Below are 17388 nucleotides of genomic sequence, written 5' to 3'. Positions count from 1 at the left end.
GAGGGTGTAAAAACATCAAAATATTGAGAAAATCGCCTTTAATGTTGTCCAAATGAGTTCTTAGCAATGCATATTACTAATCAAAACAGAAGTTTTTATATATTTACGATATAAAATTTACAAGATATCATCATGGAACATGATCTTAATATATTAATGATTTTTGGCATAAAAGAAAAATCAATAATTTTGATCCATACAATGTCTTTTTGGCTATTGCTACAATTATACCCCAGCGACTTACGACTGGTTTTGTGGTCCATAGTCACATATACCATTTTCAGCAGTCTAAGTAGTTACAGATTGCTTTTACGGAAACCCCTGACCTTCTTCCTTTAAACATGTTGAATCTGTCCTTGTTTCTTGTAGCGGTGTCCAGTCTAGATGAGGAGAGCAAGTGGTCCGTGCACTACACAGCCCCCTCGCACCAACAGGAGAATGTCTTCGTGCCAGGATCCAGACCAGCCTGCGTTGAGGACCTTCACCATCAGGCCAAAGTCAACCTGAAAACAGTTCTAAGAGGTCAGAGACTAAAACTACAGTAAATTTTTTCCCCATTTTTTTTCTTTTCTAAATATAAGCTAAACAGTACCATCGTTGATTCATTAGAAAATAAGATTCAGCATAATTGTTTCATGTATAATCTGCAAATACAAAATGCCCTGCCGAGGAATATGTGATTTCTCCATTGACCATTATAATGAAGATAACATTTCCACTGTGCAGAGAGTTCTCTTGCACAACCATTTTACCCTTTAATGAGCAGAGCAGAAAAAACGGCAGAGCATTTTGACAGTACACTGCCTGATACAAATGTTATAAACCTGCTTCAACTCTAGACCTCAGAGGTCCATATTGACTGCTAATACCGTTTTATTTTCCACTACATATAATAATCTGCACTGGTTGATTTACTTGTTGCATAGCGCAGGTTTTTCTAAAGTAGTATAATCTTTCATCAAAATGTTACCTGCCTGATGGTGATCTCCAGAAAAACATGTTGGCAGCTAAGTAATCAGGCCTAAAATCATGTATTGTGTACCTTGCATTAACTTAGTTGTTATGAACTGTTGATATGAATCAAAATGTTAATAATAAACATAATATGAATCACAATGAAAACCAGTGTTTTCGACTACTCTAATACAGGATTTCAAAAATCTTCAAAATCTTATAGCCATAAAATGTTAACGTAATAAATAGTAACAATACAATGGCAGCATTAGTAGGGATACATTGATATCTTCAAAGATGTACAGTACTTGCCCCTCAGCATCCAAGTATGGACCAAAGGGTCGGCTTTCAAATGCAATCTCACTGCAAAACTAAAAAAAAAAATGATTTCACAGGAGCATAGACCACAAATTGTCTCTAATATACTGGAAGCAAATGCATGTCCTCTCCGTGATTTTGGAGAGATGCTTGACATAGTCGTTTAAAATAAGAGACAATAACCAAATTTTTCCCATTAAGTGGCACCATACCCATTAGCACGTAATGTCTATATCCATTAGTTCCACTTAATGAAGTAATTGGATTGTGAATAATGTTTCGTGTCGACTTTACACTCTCTATGTTTCTGAATCTTCTACGTTTTTTGGTTCATGTTACCTCGCATCAATATACTCTCCACAGGGATTTTTTAAAATATGCTGCTGCTGCTGCACTCGGGTATATTATCCTATAACAGGTGAACAACATCACTTCCCTTTGTATCTGGAAACCAGATACATTTTACTTTCAGGGCTCTTCTCTCATTTGACCTTACTATTGCCTAAATAACTAGTCCTCTGAGGTGTTCTGGAATGCTAATGTACTTGTGCATGTTTGTGAGTTGTCTTGGCTCCAGCGGGGACAGCAGGTGGCACACCAAATGTCTGTTTTTCCCTTTTTCCCAGTGAGCATTGGCAGGGTCATGGCTGTTGTCTGTCTGTTATAATTGTGAATTAAATATATGTATATTTGCATTCATCAACCACCCCCATCACAGCTTCTGAATGTTCTTCTCCTCACTCTGTGACAACAGTCAATTTGTACTGAATGGTTCCTTTGCACCAATCAGACACTATCATCCATTGATACCCTCATGTCATTCCAAACCTGTAAAACATTCTTGCTTACAATGAAGATCAAAACAAAAGGAGATGTTTTGTTAGATGTTCATATGACAGAAGAAATTCTTGTATTGACTTAAAAGTGAATAAATTATCACAGAATTTAAATTTTTGACCGATCTATTACTTTAACCCCTTCTTAGATGGTAGACGAAGCTGCTTTTAGAAACATGAAGTAATTGTTATGGACACTATGTTGCCTGCAATAAGATGAGAAATAAGAGGTAAAGTGAAAGTTTTGAAGTTAAGTCCTCTTAACTCCTAAGGATTATACTCTCTCTCTTTAATTCTTTGTCTATCCTTCACTCTTTGAGCTACTAACATTATAAACTGTATTAGCCTCTACTCACTGATCACAGCTCAAAATGCACAGCTAATTATAATTATTGACTTATTTTAAGCCTCCTTAATCATACCCACACTGTTATATACGCTAATAATGTGCTTCTCATAAAACACAGCAAGAGAAACACAGCTTACTTCTGGTTAAAGTGATTTGTTTTATAATTCATGTATTTTAAATGAACCTCTTGTCTCTGTCCAGCATTTGTGTGAGAAATATTAATATACATTAAGAATGCAGGCTAAGCTGTTCCTTCTTGCATTATACGTTGTTTGCAGGCTTGCTGATTTTGCAGGTTTGTGCAGGTCTGAAGTGTCTCATCACCTGGTCAGTGCACAATATACATATAAGATTATTACCATCCTCTATGCATTATTAATATCTTTGTAAGACTATGTGTGTGTGTATATATATATATATATATATATATATATATATATATACAGTATGTAGTGCCTAAAGTTGATTTTTTTTTTTTTTAATAAAAAAATAATAATGATCAGTTTATATCCTGAAAGTAAAGCGAATGTAGGACTCAAGATTTGCTCTGCTTACATTTTATAGATTATAACACAGTAACCAGCTGAGATATTGTGCAGTTTGTGCAAACTGCAAGCTACGCTGGATAAGGCGCCGTGTCTTATCATGTGCTACTGCAGGAAGATTAGTGATTACATTGAGCTCTGCATAAAGACAGAAGAGAGAGAGCGAGAAAGGGAGAGAGAGAATAGCTAATAGCGTTTCTCAGCAGGCGCTCATTATGAAGGTGCCAGAGGAGGTGATCAGCTGAAATAAATGAATAATGTCAGCGGCATTAGGTGGAGGTGGAGGCCCCAACTCTGCAGGCCATCCATAACCCAACAGTCAGTTATGACATATTCAGGTTGAACTCCTACAGTACTTCTAAAGTCCTACAGTAAAAACAGACACTACTCTTTTATTTGGCTGGAGCTCTTAGTGACATAAATATCTCTCTCTCTATCTATCTATCTATCTATCTATCTATCTATCTATCTATCTATCTATCTATCTATCTATCTATCTATCTATCTATCTATCTATCTATTGTTCTGCCATACTTTTGCTAGAGCATAAGTTCACAGTCTATCATTCTCCTTTCACCTTTCTGGACTGAGGGCAAAAGGACAATGTGGCTCTGCAGTTAAGTAATTTTCTGAGTGTTATACAAGAGTCCTCAGCCTTTATGTGAAATCTTCTTTCCATTGTTCTCAAAAACAGTTATGCATTTCATTTATTTAAATTCTGCTGATGACTAGTCCTTCCACTTACAGAACATGTGCACTGCAGCTGTTTTTTCTAAGAAATATGCTTTTTTTTTTACTTTTATTGCTTCATTTAGTTTTCCACAGGGTGATTTTTGTCTGAAGGAAATAAATATTTGATTTTATTGCCTCTATTATTTTTAAAAAATATCAGTTTGAGCTGCTTGTGCACAACAAGCATGAATTAATGTTTAAATTCTTGCTATAGGACTGCGATATGTTTAATAGTCTTTACAGACTCATTAACACTACAAATTGTTAATGATTGGATGGTTATGTTTACCTCTCCAGAGTGTGACAAGCTCAGGAAAGATGGATTCCGCAGTTCCCAGTACTACTCCCAAACCCCTGCCTTCTCTGCAACCAGCCTTTGTGAAAATGTGCACCTGGATGAGGAGAAGACAGAGAAGAAAAAGAAGGTAAACCTAACCTTAGACACAAATTTAATCACAGTCCATCCCTTTACATTAACATGCATGCTGCTGCTAGAAAAACAACTTTATTTAGTTTGGCTATGCAGTATGGCATGCCATTTATAATCAGTTTCACCGTTTTATCACCAAAATCCTGTCATTGAAAATGCTTTTGGTTATGTAGTCCAATAATTAATGAACTGTTGTATTGTATTATAATGAGAGCTAATGTATGCTCATATGTGCATGAAACAGACAAAGGCCCATTTTTCTCCTAAATACTCAACTTGAAGACATGATTCGGGTCACTTGTTCTGCACTGCCCCCTAGTGGCTGTTTGCATGCTATCTGTTTATTCCAGCACTACAATAAATATTCATTCCACATTCTGTAATCCTAAATAAAGGTAATGTCTCACTTCACTTGGTCATGTTTTGTTCTTTTATTTACAATTTTGTCTTTCCTCCCACCAAGCGGTTTAAAGTCCTAGACTGCCTATCTCAGTCTTGCCTCTCTCTCTGCTGTCATTTGAGATCTTGGAACAGAAAGGTACCGCTCTCACTGCAGTTGCTAGTCAGTGGTAGCCCTGTGCTTTGTGAAAGGTGGCTTCAGATCCTAATAAGTCCTTATAGCACCTTCATATACAACCGAACCTACTAGTGCAAGTCACTCGCCGTAAGCGTCTTTTCACCTCAAAGACCTGGTGACATTGAGTATGGTAGATTACACAAATTAGACATTAATACATAATTAGATGGTGTATTTCCCTCAAGCAGTCTTGCAAATTTATACTAACTGGTTATGCAAAGCAGGACAAAAGAATCAAAGTTGTCTCTTTGCCAATTTTTTTTTAAAAATAAATAAAAGAGTATCGAGACACATTATGGTTGAATACACTGACTGTAACACTGATCTCAAATTAACATGAATAATTTAGACTGTAGCTCTCCTCCATTCAGGGCTCCCCTGGGCTTATTGCTCAGAGAAATATTTCAGTCACACGACGTTACTGGAGGGAAATGCACTTCAAGAGTCTTTTTTACTTTGCTCTTTTTGGAAAGCACTTGACTAAATTAACAATAAAAATGACCAAATATCAGACAATACCTATCTCTGGGCATTGGCTAGGCTATCATTCACCGAAGCCTGACCTCATTAAATCAGTCTGTTTGTGTTGTGCGCAGGATTCAGAGTCACCTAATGAAGAGGAGAAGCTTGTGTACTCGATGCCTCCTCAGACCCCTCTACTGGAACATGACATGGACATCCAGAGAAGCTGGACCAGCTGTTTGCCGTTGCCCACTCCCGAGGAGAAGATGAAACTGCAGGCCCAGTCGGTGGCCACTGATATCATTCCCATCAACATTACAGGTACATCCATCGTTAAATAATCAAATATAATTTGAAATAATATGTTTTTAGTGAGGTGTTCTTAACTATTCCATTGATAATCACATATCTTTTCAGTAAACAGTTGTTTTGTACAGTTGGATAATAATAATTTGAATAAGACCAATATTAAAACTCGGGCCAGTAGATTTTTTCATGTTATAATAATTAAAATGGACATTAGTTTGAGATCTGATAAAGATTACGTTTAACAGTGTTACCATTATTAAACTATAAGTGTGAGCATAAGATGATGTCAAAGGTAATCTAAATGTAAAAATAGGGAAAATTAGCCAATACTCACACACACACACACACACACATATATATATATATATATATATATAAATATGAGCTGTCAAATGATTAATCGCTATTAATCGCATCCAAAATAAAAGTTTGTAAATTACATGTGTGTATACTGTGTATATTTTTTATGTATATATAAATACACACACATTGTATATATTTTCAAAATATTAACATGTATATACATTAATATATTTATATTCTTATATTTTATTTAATATACTGTATACATTGAATATACTGTATAAACAAAATGTTTCTTAAATATATACATGCCTGTTTGTATTTATTTATACATAATATACACCGTATACACGCACATATATTATGTAAACAAAAAACTGTATTTGTTTTATTTTATATACTTCTGTTGTTACATCTTTAGGTGAGAACTTTGATCGTCAGGCCAGTTTCCGTCGCTCTGCAGCAAATACTGATACCATAGTAAGAAGACCCAAGAGGGTGCAAAGAAGAAAGACAATAACAGGAGTTCCTGACAACATCCAGACTGAACTAGGTGTGATTCCTATTCATTGTTGCAATCCTATACAGTACACTGCACCATTCTCAAACAATGTAAAGGGTGCACTCACTCACTTTATTAGAAGTTTTATACATGTTTGAATGAATGTTCCTTTAACAAAAATTATGTCCCCAAACCAAAAATTTGTCCAGTCATATCAGTAATCTAATAAAAGCTGTTATATTTTACATTGAATGTCACCTCCTAGAGGCTGGCATCCCCAATTGTTGGACATTTTCACTTTTGGAAATGCATTAATCTGTCTGCCAGTATAGAATTTGTGCTATGGCATTGGTACTTAAAGTTTTATTTTTCAACATGATTCTGTGTTTATGTCACTAGGTGTTAGTGTGGTCCAAGATGTCATGTTAACACAAAATAAATATACAATTATTGAATGCATCTTTAAGTACATGTTGGAACCTTAAATTATATATATATATATATATAAAATCTGAATTATCACTGATTTTAGTGAATTATTATTTATTTTACTAATTAATATTTATATTATACTATATCCTGTATATTAAATAACAATTTCTAACTACAATAATTTAATTTATATATATGTATATGTATTTATAAAGACAATCAAGTGTAAACATACACCATATATCTGTAATTCTCATTCCTTATTTTCTTACAGCAAATAAAGAACAAGATGACAGAATTCACTCTATGTGTATGGCAGATCAGTACTCCACCCTCAGTCGAGTGGGAAGCGTAAACTCCACCCTGAGATGCTTAAACACCCGTGACTCCAGCTGCCAAACAGAAGAGGTGAAGATTGTTCCTCCCTCAGTACGCAGAATCAGAGCACAGAGAGGCCACGGAATTGCTGCCCAAATGGCCAGCGTCTCCTCCTCAAGCAGCATTTCCACCATGAGTGACTGTAATGATATTAGTTACACTCAGCTTAATGACAGTGATCAGAGCTTTCACAGTTTGCCACGCCAAGTTTCTCACATTGCGCATCAGCACTGTGAACCAAAGTACACCAGCTCCCCCTACAGGATAAATTCTGGCTCTACAAGCTCCTTGTCCTACCAGTTTGACATGCAGCATGGTTCTTCATCATCACTGCATATGCTGTCCGATTCCAGAAGCAGTACATTAAACAGCTCCAAACTTGCTGAAAATCCAAATGACCAAGGCTCTGATCAAAATAATAGCCCAAGCTTGTTCAGTCTCAGTGGTGCACTACAGAACTCCATTCTTTACGGACACAAAAGAACAGAGGATAACCAGATGAAATCACCTCAGTCTTCAGCCCAGATGTTTAGTACTGCTGATGCCTCATTGTCGGCTGTCTCCTCCTGCTATGAATCCACAACCTCCCTCTGTACAGGCTTCCATACAGAGACGGAGTCCCAGTGCAGCACACTTGATGGCAGAAACTGTGGCAGTCGTAACTGTGTCCGCAGGGATTCCAACTTCTCGGAGAGCAGCAATCAAAGCTGCAGCACTCTAACCACTGACCAGTGGATGTATGACGTTTCTCCAAAAGACAAGGTCACCTCAAGCTGCTCCTCATCTGTCAGTGAGGAACATTCTACCAGCATGATGGACTCAAACTCATTGTTTTCTGTTGACAATGAAGGATTCTACAGCTCCAAGCACCTGGACTCCGGTTTGAAGTCGCATAGTCATGGCTCCATCAATAAAGCGGGAGATGCAAGGCACAGTTTGTATGAATGCAAGGACCACCACAGTCAAGGGGATCGTGCAAGTCTGCACAGCAACCGCTCCTTGACTCGCAGCATTTCCCTGCGGAAAGCCAAAAAGCCCCCACTCCCACCAGCGAGGACTGATTCCTTAAGGCGCAAACCTCAGAGGAAGACTCACCACAATGGTTCGGTCCTTAGTGAGCAGTTGATTTCTAGTCTCCAGCAATCCTTAGAGCTTAACCTAAAAACTTGCTCTGAACAGGCACCCTGCAATGGGTTTGAAGACCCTTGGGTACTCCGACCCAGAAGCCAGAGCACCATAAGTGCAGCAAGCAGTGGGATGTCTGCACCAGCTGCTGTTTGTCCGGTCACACCTACACACAGTGATAGCAGCAGTCAGCGCTCAGAATACGCAGAGTCCTGGGACTTCTACATGGATTACCAAGGTCCACGGTCTGACCAGGGTCTCTCCTCCCAAATCAGAATATCTGCAAGCACTGAGGAGAATCAAGTAATCATGGGAAACGCAGCCTACAACATCGGATTCCCATCGTCCCACTGCAACAGTAGTGGGATTCAGTCAAAACTGGCCTCATCACCTGACAAGGTTCATCGCCTGACATCACCATCAAGTGGTTATTCAAGTCAGTCCAACACTCCGACTGCAGGCACTCCAGTTACTTCTCTAATAAGAGCAAAATCACCTGCAGGGAAGCTGAAACCAAAAGTGCCTGAAAGAAAGTCCTCCCTGCGGTCTTCTGTGTCTTCCTCCTCTACATCCTTGTCCTCCAACACCTCAGATTCCATCAGAAACATACCGCTACCTCCACCTCTACCTGACATGACCATTACATCATGTGAATCACCCAGCCCTGCTTCTTTCTCTCCGACAGCAGCCATGGTAAACTCAACCCCACCTCTTCCTTTTCTACCCGACTTATCCTCTGACTTGGAAGAGAGACATAATTTACTTTCAGATTCATCCAAGACATCTGAAAAGTTTGACACTATTGATTTCCCCCCTCCCCCACCAAAGATCTCTGAATCTCTGTCAAGCAACGGAGGTATAAATAGTCCTCCACCTCCTTCACCTCTTCCACCGAAACTTTCACCTTGCATTCTATCTCCCCCTCCTCCTCCTCCTCCACCTCCTCCTCCACCACCATTACTTGAGATGGGTCTTCAAACAGCAGCCATTTTGAACACAGAGAGTTGTCCTACATTTAAGAAGGCTGTGGAAATTGAAAAAGCACTTAACATCAACCACACTGAAGAGCAAGAGAAGACTCAGAGACCAATAATCACTGCCCAAGCTCTTCAGATGGTGCAGCTAAGACCTGTCAAGCTCATGCAAATAGAAGATATTTTTACAGCAGCCAGTTTTGATGATTTTGATGACCAAGCAAATAACCATTTTAAAACAAACTTAGGAAAGTCTCTGGAAAGTGACACTACAGATCAAACATGGACTGCTTTCTGTGTTGGTCAGTCAGAAAATGGTATGAATGCATCTCAACACGAATATTTAGTTAACAAATTTCTACAAGATTTCCCTGAGGCATCAACTGGTTCTTTACCTCCTGGCCCAGATGAACGTGTCAGGAATACTGGCCAGAATGTTTTAGTGCACCTCTCTGAGACATCTCCAGTTTTATCTTCCCATGAGCTTCTGCAATGCACAAACTCCTCAGCTTCTTCTCAAAGTTCTCAGCTAAAACAGAAGCCTCCTATATCACCTAAGAAACCCAGTCTTTCCCTTATTATACCACCCATTATGCACCCACCTGTCTCTCATGGACTCAAGCTTCAAAAGGTTCATGAAGTGCAAGAAATTCTTGAGTCAGGGCAACTGAATGGCACATCCTCGACAAATGCAGTTAATATGCAAGCAATTCCTTTGGACCTAGAGGTTGAGGAAGAGAGTGACTCAGACTCTTCAACCCCTGTGGTCAAAGGCAGACAGTCTCTCAGCAGTGAGTTGTCATCAAGCAGTCTGCAAGACCTGCAACTCTCTGATCTCATTCTTCATGAGCATGACCTCAGCCTGAGTGATAAGGACTTTGGGCTCTGTGATGATAAAAGTACATCAGATGATGGTTCAAGCAGCAGCTCGGGATCCATCAGCTTTAAAGAGGACGACCATGAGGAAAATGGTAAGGGCTTCTATTATTACTTGCCTAAAAGAAAGAAAGTTTCTGTGTATGGAGGATCACTTTAGTGTGTCAAACAATGATTGTGCCATTTGATCATGCATTTAAATTCATTATCAGCGTTGGATCCATCTGCAAAGCTGCATTTTTGTTGCATGAATTACTAGATAATATTATGTTTATTAGGTTATATGTTCTGTATTATACAGCCTCAATGATCTTGATCATCTTTCTTCTGAAAAGTTTAATTAAATTGCTTTAATATAATTATATCAACACCCCTCCAACCCTCAAATGTATCCCCCTTTGTGAGTGAAGCAGAGTGGATGCTCTTCATTACCACCCACACAGGTCCTGCTTTACGTGCTACAGGAATGACTAGAACTCTATGATTCCATTTATCCATTACATAACTATTTACCCTTGAATCAGCTAAGAAAGTTGAATGAGAGCCCTTGAGTCTGTGATGGTTAGCGGGCTTATACTATAATATTCTCAGCAGAGCTCACTAAAGTGCAGTTATTGCACAACAGCAGGACTACCAAAGGAGTGTGAATAATTTAAGGAGCAGAAAATGTCTTTTGCAGTATGGGTTTTATGCCTTTCTGATTTTCAGTCAGTGTATGCGCAGTCTCCATTGTTTCTTCTCACTTTGAGAGGTAAGCTGAGTGTTTATGTGTGGGTTGTAGGTGCTGTGTTTGACTCGAGCACTGAAAGTGCATCTAGTATTAATGCTAACGGAGAGGCTGTGGGGGAGATGGTGACGCCTGTTCGTCCCCGTACTACAGAGGACCTCTTTGCTGCCATTCATAGGTAATGTTATGTTTTCCTCTATTTAGCCAGTAGAGCCTGCATTATGCGTACAAGTAAAATGTTATTTGGATAAATATGAGCATAAAACTGCTGTAGGCTGTGCTTGAAAAGGAAATGTAGTTTAAAAGTTTTGATGGATCGTAATATGGATAATTTACTTGTAAATGGATAATTTAGTTCCTCTTGCACTACTCAATATGAATCAGTTATATATATTTGCATTAAAAAGCATTGTATTACATTTGTATTGACCTGTAAAAACACCTGACATAATTTATTCAGGAAAGCTCAGAATATTTAATCGTCACAATTTTTTTTTTGTGCCAATTCATTTTAATGTGATTAGTGACCAGATCATCAAAATAACTTTGTTTTGTCTAATAAACAGGATTGAGAAAAATTTAGATTCTCAGAACTGACTAATAATTACAGGAAGAGGATTTAATTATATCTTTTCCCCACATATTAGCCAAATTTAGACATCAAATAGATTTATTTTTTTATTTATGCCACAGAAAATCTGAAAATAAAAATACTGAATATAGTGTGTATATATGGGTTTATGGGTTATTCATACGGAAAAAACGAATGCATTATTAAAAATTAAAGTCAACTCTATGTACACTTATATTATTACATTTTAATTCAGCTTTAATACTTTAATTTATTTTCATGCACACAACCATGATGATAATAGATGAATAATAGATCATAATAGATGAATCTGTCTGTGAAGCTATTCATTCTTTCATCAGAATCACTACTAATAATAATAATAATAATAATACTTAATAATAGAAATATATATTTTTAAGAAATAATATACTAATATAGATATTTTCAATTTACACAAACACATTTTTTTTTTATTTGGCTGATGCAAAGTTCTATAGAATGCATTTTAGTATTTCTTTGAATTGAATTATTAATGACCCATGTATTTTGGATGGTCTAGACAAATTTTATGATTCCGACTTTTATTACAAGCTGGGATCTTTTAATCATTCAATTTGATTGTTATTAGAGTTTGTCATGTTTTCATGCATTTGTGTTGAATTGTTTGTCTAAACGTGTCATCTGGAGCAGTCTGCGCAGACAGAACATGAACATCAAATTACAGGTGTGGATTGGACTGGCAAGTAATCAAGCCCTTGGCTGCTGTTGTCTATTTGTAGTTTGGCTAGAGTCAGATTACACCCATAATTTAGTAGCTCCTTTACAAGAATTGATCAATCTCTTTTTTTTTTTTGCCCTCTCTAATCCCCAAGCTCTGCTTCACAGTGTTTGTATTGTGGTGTCACACCTTTTGTTAGGTTACGATTTAATGTATTTCAACCAACCTGAAAGTAAGCAAACAGAGCTGGGTAGATTATTCTGGTATGACTGTCATAGTGTTGTAGGACAGAACTAAAAAGCACATGATGCAGTGTTATTCTTAGAAGTTTTGTCATTATTAATTTGTGTGAATCAAAGTTTAATGCCTAGAAAGAGCTAACATCCAAGTGCTCAAATTAAACAACCTTAAGGGAACATGATGTTCTGAATCTTAAGGAAGCAGGGTGGTATTATTTAAGGAATTATTTAAATGCAAATTTACTGTTACCTCAACTTTAACCGTAACTCCTACAAGATAATACAAGCAATAAAGTACTAAAAGTAGTGGTATTTAGTTATCTGTTATCAAATAACCATCCCTTCTAAATGATATATTTTCCAACATTTTTATCCAAGTAGACAGTGGCGTCTGTTTACGGTCCTGAAACAAATGACAGTTGCACTTTCACTTACTTCTAGATTTAAAAAAAGCTACACATGGAATTTCTACACTCATGGTACCAACAACATCAACAGCAAGACATGCAGTAACCATGCCAAAGTCTTACCTGAGAACCTGTCCTGCTGTCTGTTAATCCACAGGTCAAAGAGGAAGGTACTGGGCCGTGGCGACTCTGAAGAGGAACGCTGCCGTAACTTCCTCCCGTCCCCACCTGTCACTCCAACAGGCTCTAGCCCCAGCCTAACATCATTGCCACGTCAGACCGGCTCCATTCAGCGCAATCTGCGGCGCTCATCCACGAGCAATGACAGTTTTAAAGCTCTGCTTCTGAAGAAGGGCAGCCGCTCAGAATCCGGCTTCCGCATGTCAGCCACTGAGATTCTCAAATGCACAGACCCCCGTTTTCAGAGGGCTAATTCAGAGCATGCACAATCTGACACACTGTGCACCTCTCCGACAAGCAGCAGGAGAGCATATGAAGAGTGGGCACGTACAGAGGGAGCCTTGCCCCGTCTTACCACTGGACTAACAACCCTAAAATATGGGCGTTCACGCACACCACCCTCTGCAGCCAGCAGCCGGTACAACAGCCGTAGTCGCATTCCCAGTGGGCCAATGACTGCCATCTGCGAAAGAGAAGGAGAGATGGCCGAGTCTACAGACTGCTGCATTAGCTCTGAGAGACATTTTGCCCTGCCCATTTCCTCCAGCAGCACGGTCTGCGCTCAAGGCAGCACTTAGGGCTGTCAACTCAAACCTAACTTGTAAAAGATAGCTGTCCATTCAATATGAAGACCACAGAGGTCTAAACTCTAAAGACTGGAAGGCCATGCTTGTGCTGGCCAATAGCAGTCCCCAAGGAATAAGGTAGACGGGGGAATGGGGGAAGTACTGTAAACTGTAGTTTTGCTCTTATGAGAGTGAAAGCTTTATCTTTCATAAAACATTAGTGTTCTAAAAAAATTGTTTTAAAATAACAGAGGGTTACTGGTTGGTGAATCGAATTCTTAGCTTGCTGTATGCAGGTTAATAAGGAAATGTATGTTTCCTTCTTGGTGGTAAGTTGAGGGAAGAATGAATGGAAGCAGAATGTCTTTGAGGGATTTTGTTTCGATTGGTCCATGCTGATGTGTTTCTGTCACTGTGACAATGGAAGACTCGACCAAAGTGAGCACTTAAAGTCTAAATTCACAGAATCCACATCCAGATCACATTCGTGGAAGAGGTGGCATTAAAGAAGTATTGGCATTATCAAGCATGTTAAGTTTGAAGGGTGGCACATGACTGTTAACGGTGAAGTTGCTAAAGAATGAGTGTGGTGATTAAATTGAATTTTAAGAAGTGTTTAGAGACTGATTTAAAATATGTATATTTTACACACCTTTCCATTCTTCATTTATTTTCAGCTGTGTCCAACAATCTTCAGTTAGAGCAATGAGAGAGATGGGACTCTAAACAGAAAGTTATTCAGTTAGTGCAAGCCAATTCAAACTAACTAAATAGAATTGTATCTGTTTACATTTAGACAATAATAATAGTTCACTATACTCTAACAGTGTAAATAATCCAGCCTTTACAAACCATTCTGTTTCATTTATAGAAACTAAAAGTGTCTGTTTAGGTCTTTTTATTCTTCAAAAGCTTGAGAAATTCCTTGCTTTTGTCTGTCTCACATTTACCCGATATGTCAATTTGTACATTTTTACATTTCTTATTTCCAAAGGGAGGTACTGTTTAGTCTATTTACTAGTACTGAACACCAGCAGAATGGTCATAGAGAAATGGTAAAAGGCATAGATTGCAAGTGTTTCTGTGAAAGAAATAAAACGTGGCATTTATCATTATAAAAACACTTGTTCTCTGTGAAATATATGCATATTATTTCCGATCTACTTCTTCAGTGCTTTATATTACAGTAGTGACTAAGGTAGGATGGCACACACTCCACTGACGTCATTTAGGTAATCACATCTGATTGCTGTTATCCTTGCTGAGATTCACAGAGCACAGACAAGGCCAAGTTCTTGCCTGGCCAAACACAGTCTGCATTCTGCTCCAGCAAAAAAAATAAAAAATACACATTGCTGCATTGATCTCAAAACTTGAGTACATCTGGGCTGTTGGCAAGTGATGCAAAGAAACCACAGACATGTGATCTCTTACGCAATTAAATCTGCCTTTAGATGAAACACCCTTAAACAAGAGTGATCCCTTATGTTTTTGGATGCGGGAGCAAATGAATCAGGGGTATTTGATACATTTTAGCAGACATTTTTATTAGTAGCAAAGGAGATTTAACATTGCTAAAAACACAACTGTATTGCTATCAGTGTTGTGGGTAACGCGTTACAAAGTAACGCGTTAGAGTACTCTAATTACTTTTTTCCTGGAATGTGTAACTTAACGCGTTAGTTTCGTGCGTAAGTAATCAGTAACTTCGTTATTTTTTTTTTTTAAAGTAATCCGTTATTTTAAGGAAAGGAAAATCCCGACTGCAGCCTGCTTTTTGTCAGACAGTATGCCTAGGTCTACTGTGCCACCTGCGGATGTATCAGCGGAGCCGAAGCTCTGTGATCGTAAAGTCAATGGCTGTGATACGTCTGTGCCCTGCGCCTGACCCTGTGTGTGTGGGGGGTTTTTTTTCGAACTCCCGGCAAGATAGCAGAGAGGATATCGTTTGGTTTATGGAAGTACAAGTACGCACATTATTTTCAATTTGTCAACGAAAAAGAAATCGACTGTCGGACAAACGTTTCGAAAATCTGCTTCTGCTACGTTTTAATCACTACTTTGAAGAGTAAATGTAAGAGGACTGTGTTACAGCGAATTTAGGCTTGTGACTGTGAGTGACACTTTAATAATAATTAGTTCGGCTATTAAGCGATTTGTCATTTGCCTGTGTGGCAGTGAAGGATTTAATTCGGTTTGTTATCATTTTTGTTTGACAGGCAGCTGTTAATTTCTGTTAGATCATTGGCTGGCTGGTTGTTCATCATTTCTAAATGGATTTAAATCTGCAAGCCTGTTTAAGGTTGTGTTTACAAGTAAGCATACTTGTACTTTGATAACTGCATTATTTAAAGTTAAAGAAAAATCAGGAGTTATCTTGTGGTGCTCATAATATACAGTAGCCTAGGCTACCCGGGCTGAGTAAGTGCGAATTTTGATTAATAATATGTTCTGTGATAATAAATAAATAAAACGCCATGTGGAATAGCCGATTGCTGACTATCTATCCTGTTATTGTTATCCTGCAGTGTTAATTTAGTCGGATGACTGACATTATTCATTGTCGGGAGTCACGACTTCTAGGTGCATTTAAAGGGGCCGGGTGCTGTGTCTGTCGTGTGTGAGCCGCTGCAAACGGCTTTTAATTTTTGAAAACGCATGAGTACTCTAACGCGTTACTTTTATGAATAGGTAACGCTGTATCATAACTGATTACTTTTAATTGATGGTAACGTTGTAACTTAACTAACTACTTTCCAAAGTAACTATACCCAACACTGATTGCTATACATACTGTACATATTTGCACACCTGAGTTTTCAGGCTGACAAGGCCCTATACTAACAGGTAAGTTATTATACTTTACTAACTTTAATTTGACAAACTGAGTATTTTAGGTAGCTTTTGTGGTAGGTTGTGGTTAGGTAGGTTTGATTATCAAATGTTACTTTTATTCTAAAGTTAATTATTTCCCGTAGGATTTCTTAATAGGTAATGATGCCTTTGGGCACTTGAGAAGGCTCAGTTTTTGAGGTAAAACTAACCCACTAGGCCAAACCAAATCATTTCTGTGAAACATTTTACATGTTATAATATATATAAAACGTATAAAATATTATGAAACATCTTATTTTACATTCATAAATATTGTTTTTATATTTCACATTTGGTTCAGGCTTACATGGGAAGATTTAAATCTGGTTCTGATCTTCTTTAAAAATGTATGCTACTGACAGGTTTTAAGTTTAATTGTATTTTAAGTAAAAACATCTCTTTAAGGGACCCAATTTCACGAAATGTGACATATCTTACAGTGCTCCCCACTAATATTGGCATACTACTTAGTAAATATGAGCAAATGAGGTTGTGAAAATAACATTTGCATTGTTTATCCTTTTGATCTTTCATTTAACAAATTTACACAATTCTAACCTTTCACTGAAGTAAAACAATGGAAAGAGGGGGGAAACTCAAATTATGAAATGAATGTTTTTCTCTAGTTCACGTTAGCCATGGTTATTGGCACCCAATTATTGCAAAGTCCTGTTCCCAGAATTACAGCTCTGAGTTTTCTCCTATAATGCCTGATAAGTTTGGAGAACACCTGACAAGAGAGCAGAGACCTTTCCTTTATTCAGAGTCTCTCCAGATTCCCAGGTCCATGGAAGATCCAACCATGGTAAATTATAAGATTTCTAACAGAGGCAGTCAGGCTTAGATTTTTTTAATCTGTTGGTATTTGATAGGATCCACGATGACATGCATTGGAGCAAGATTTCATGGAGCTCCGGCAGAAAAATAGGCCCAAAATAAAAAAGATCCAGCAATATACGTATAACTGTGGGCATGGGCTACTTTTTATCTATTTGCTGCCA

General features: G+C 37.9%; 1 protein-coding gene across 6 annotated transcripts in view; it reads left to right on the top strand.

Annotated features, from left to right (window-relative positions):
• Positions 1-14652, top strand: part of nhsl1a (NHS-like 1a) — a 43700-nt gene extending 29048 nt beyond the window's left edge. For 5 of the 6 annotated variants that reach the window (XM_052580814.1, XM_052580816.1, XM_052580818.1 and 2 more), the window contains exons 2-8: positions 370-522; positions 4032-4159; positions 5338-5524; positions 6237-6368; positions 7024-10197; positions 10884-11007; positions 12925-14652. In XM_052580814.1, the coding sequence (XP_052436774.1) occupies positions 370-522; positions 4032-4159; positions 5338-5524; positions 6237-6368; positions 7024-10197; positions 10884-11007; positions 12925-13525 (4499 nt within the window). In that variant the 3' untranslated portion in view covers positions 13526-14652. Of the gene's footprint in view, positions 1-369; positions 523-4031; positions 4160-5337; positions 5525-6236; positions 6369-7023; positions 10198-10883; positions 11008-12093; positions 12128-12924 lie in introns of all 6 variants that reach the window. The other variant, XM_052580819.1, reaches the window with a different exon arrangement.
• Positions 14653-17388: the final 2736 nt, after the last annotated feature.

Source organism: Carassius gibelio, chromosome B17 (assembly GCF_023724105.1).
Source record: "Carassius gibelio isolate Cgi1373 ecotype wild population from Czech Republic chromosome B17, carGib1.2-hapl.c, whole genome shotgun sequence".
Classification (NCBI taxonomy): Eukaryota; Metazoa; Chordata; class Actinopteri; order Cypriniformes; family Cyprinidae; genus Carassius; species Carassius gibelio.
This window is presented reverse-complemented; position numbering and strand designations above follow the sequence as displayed.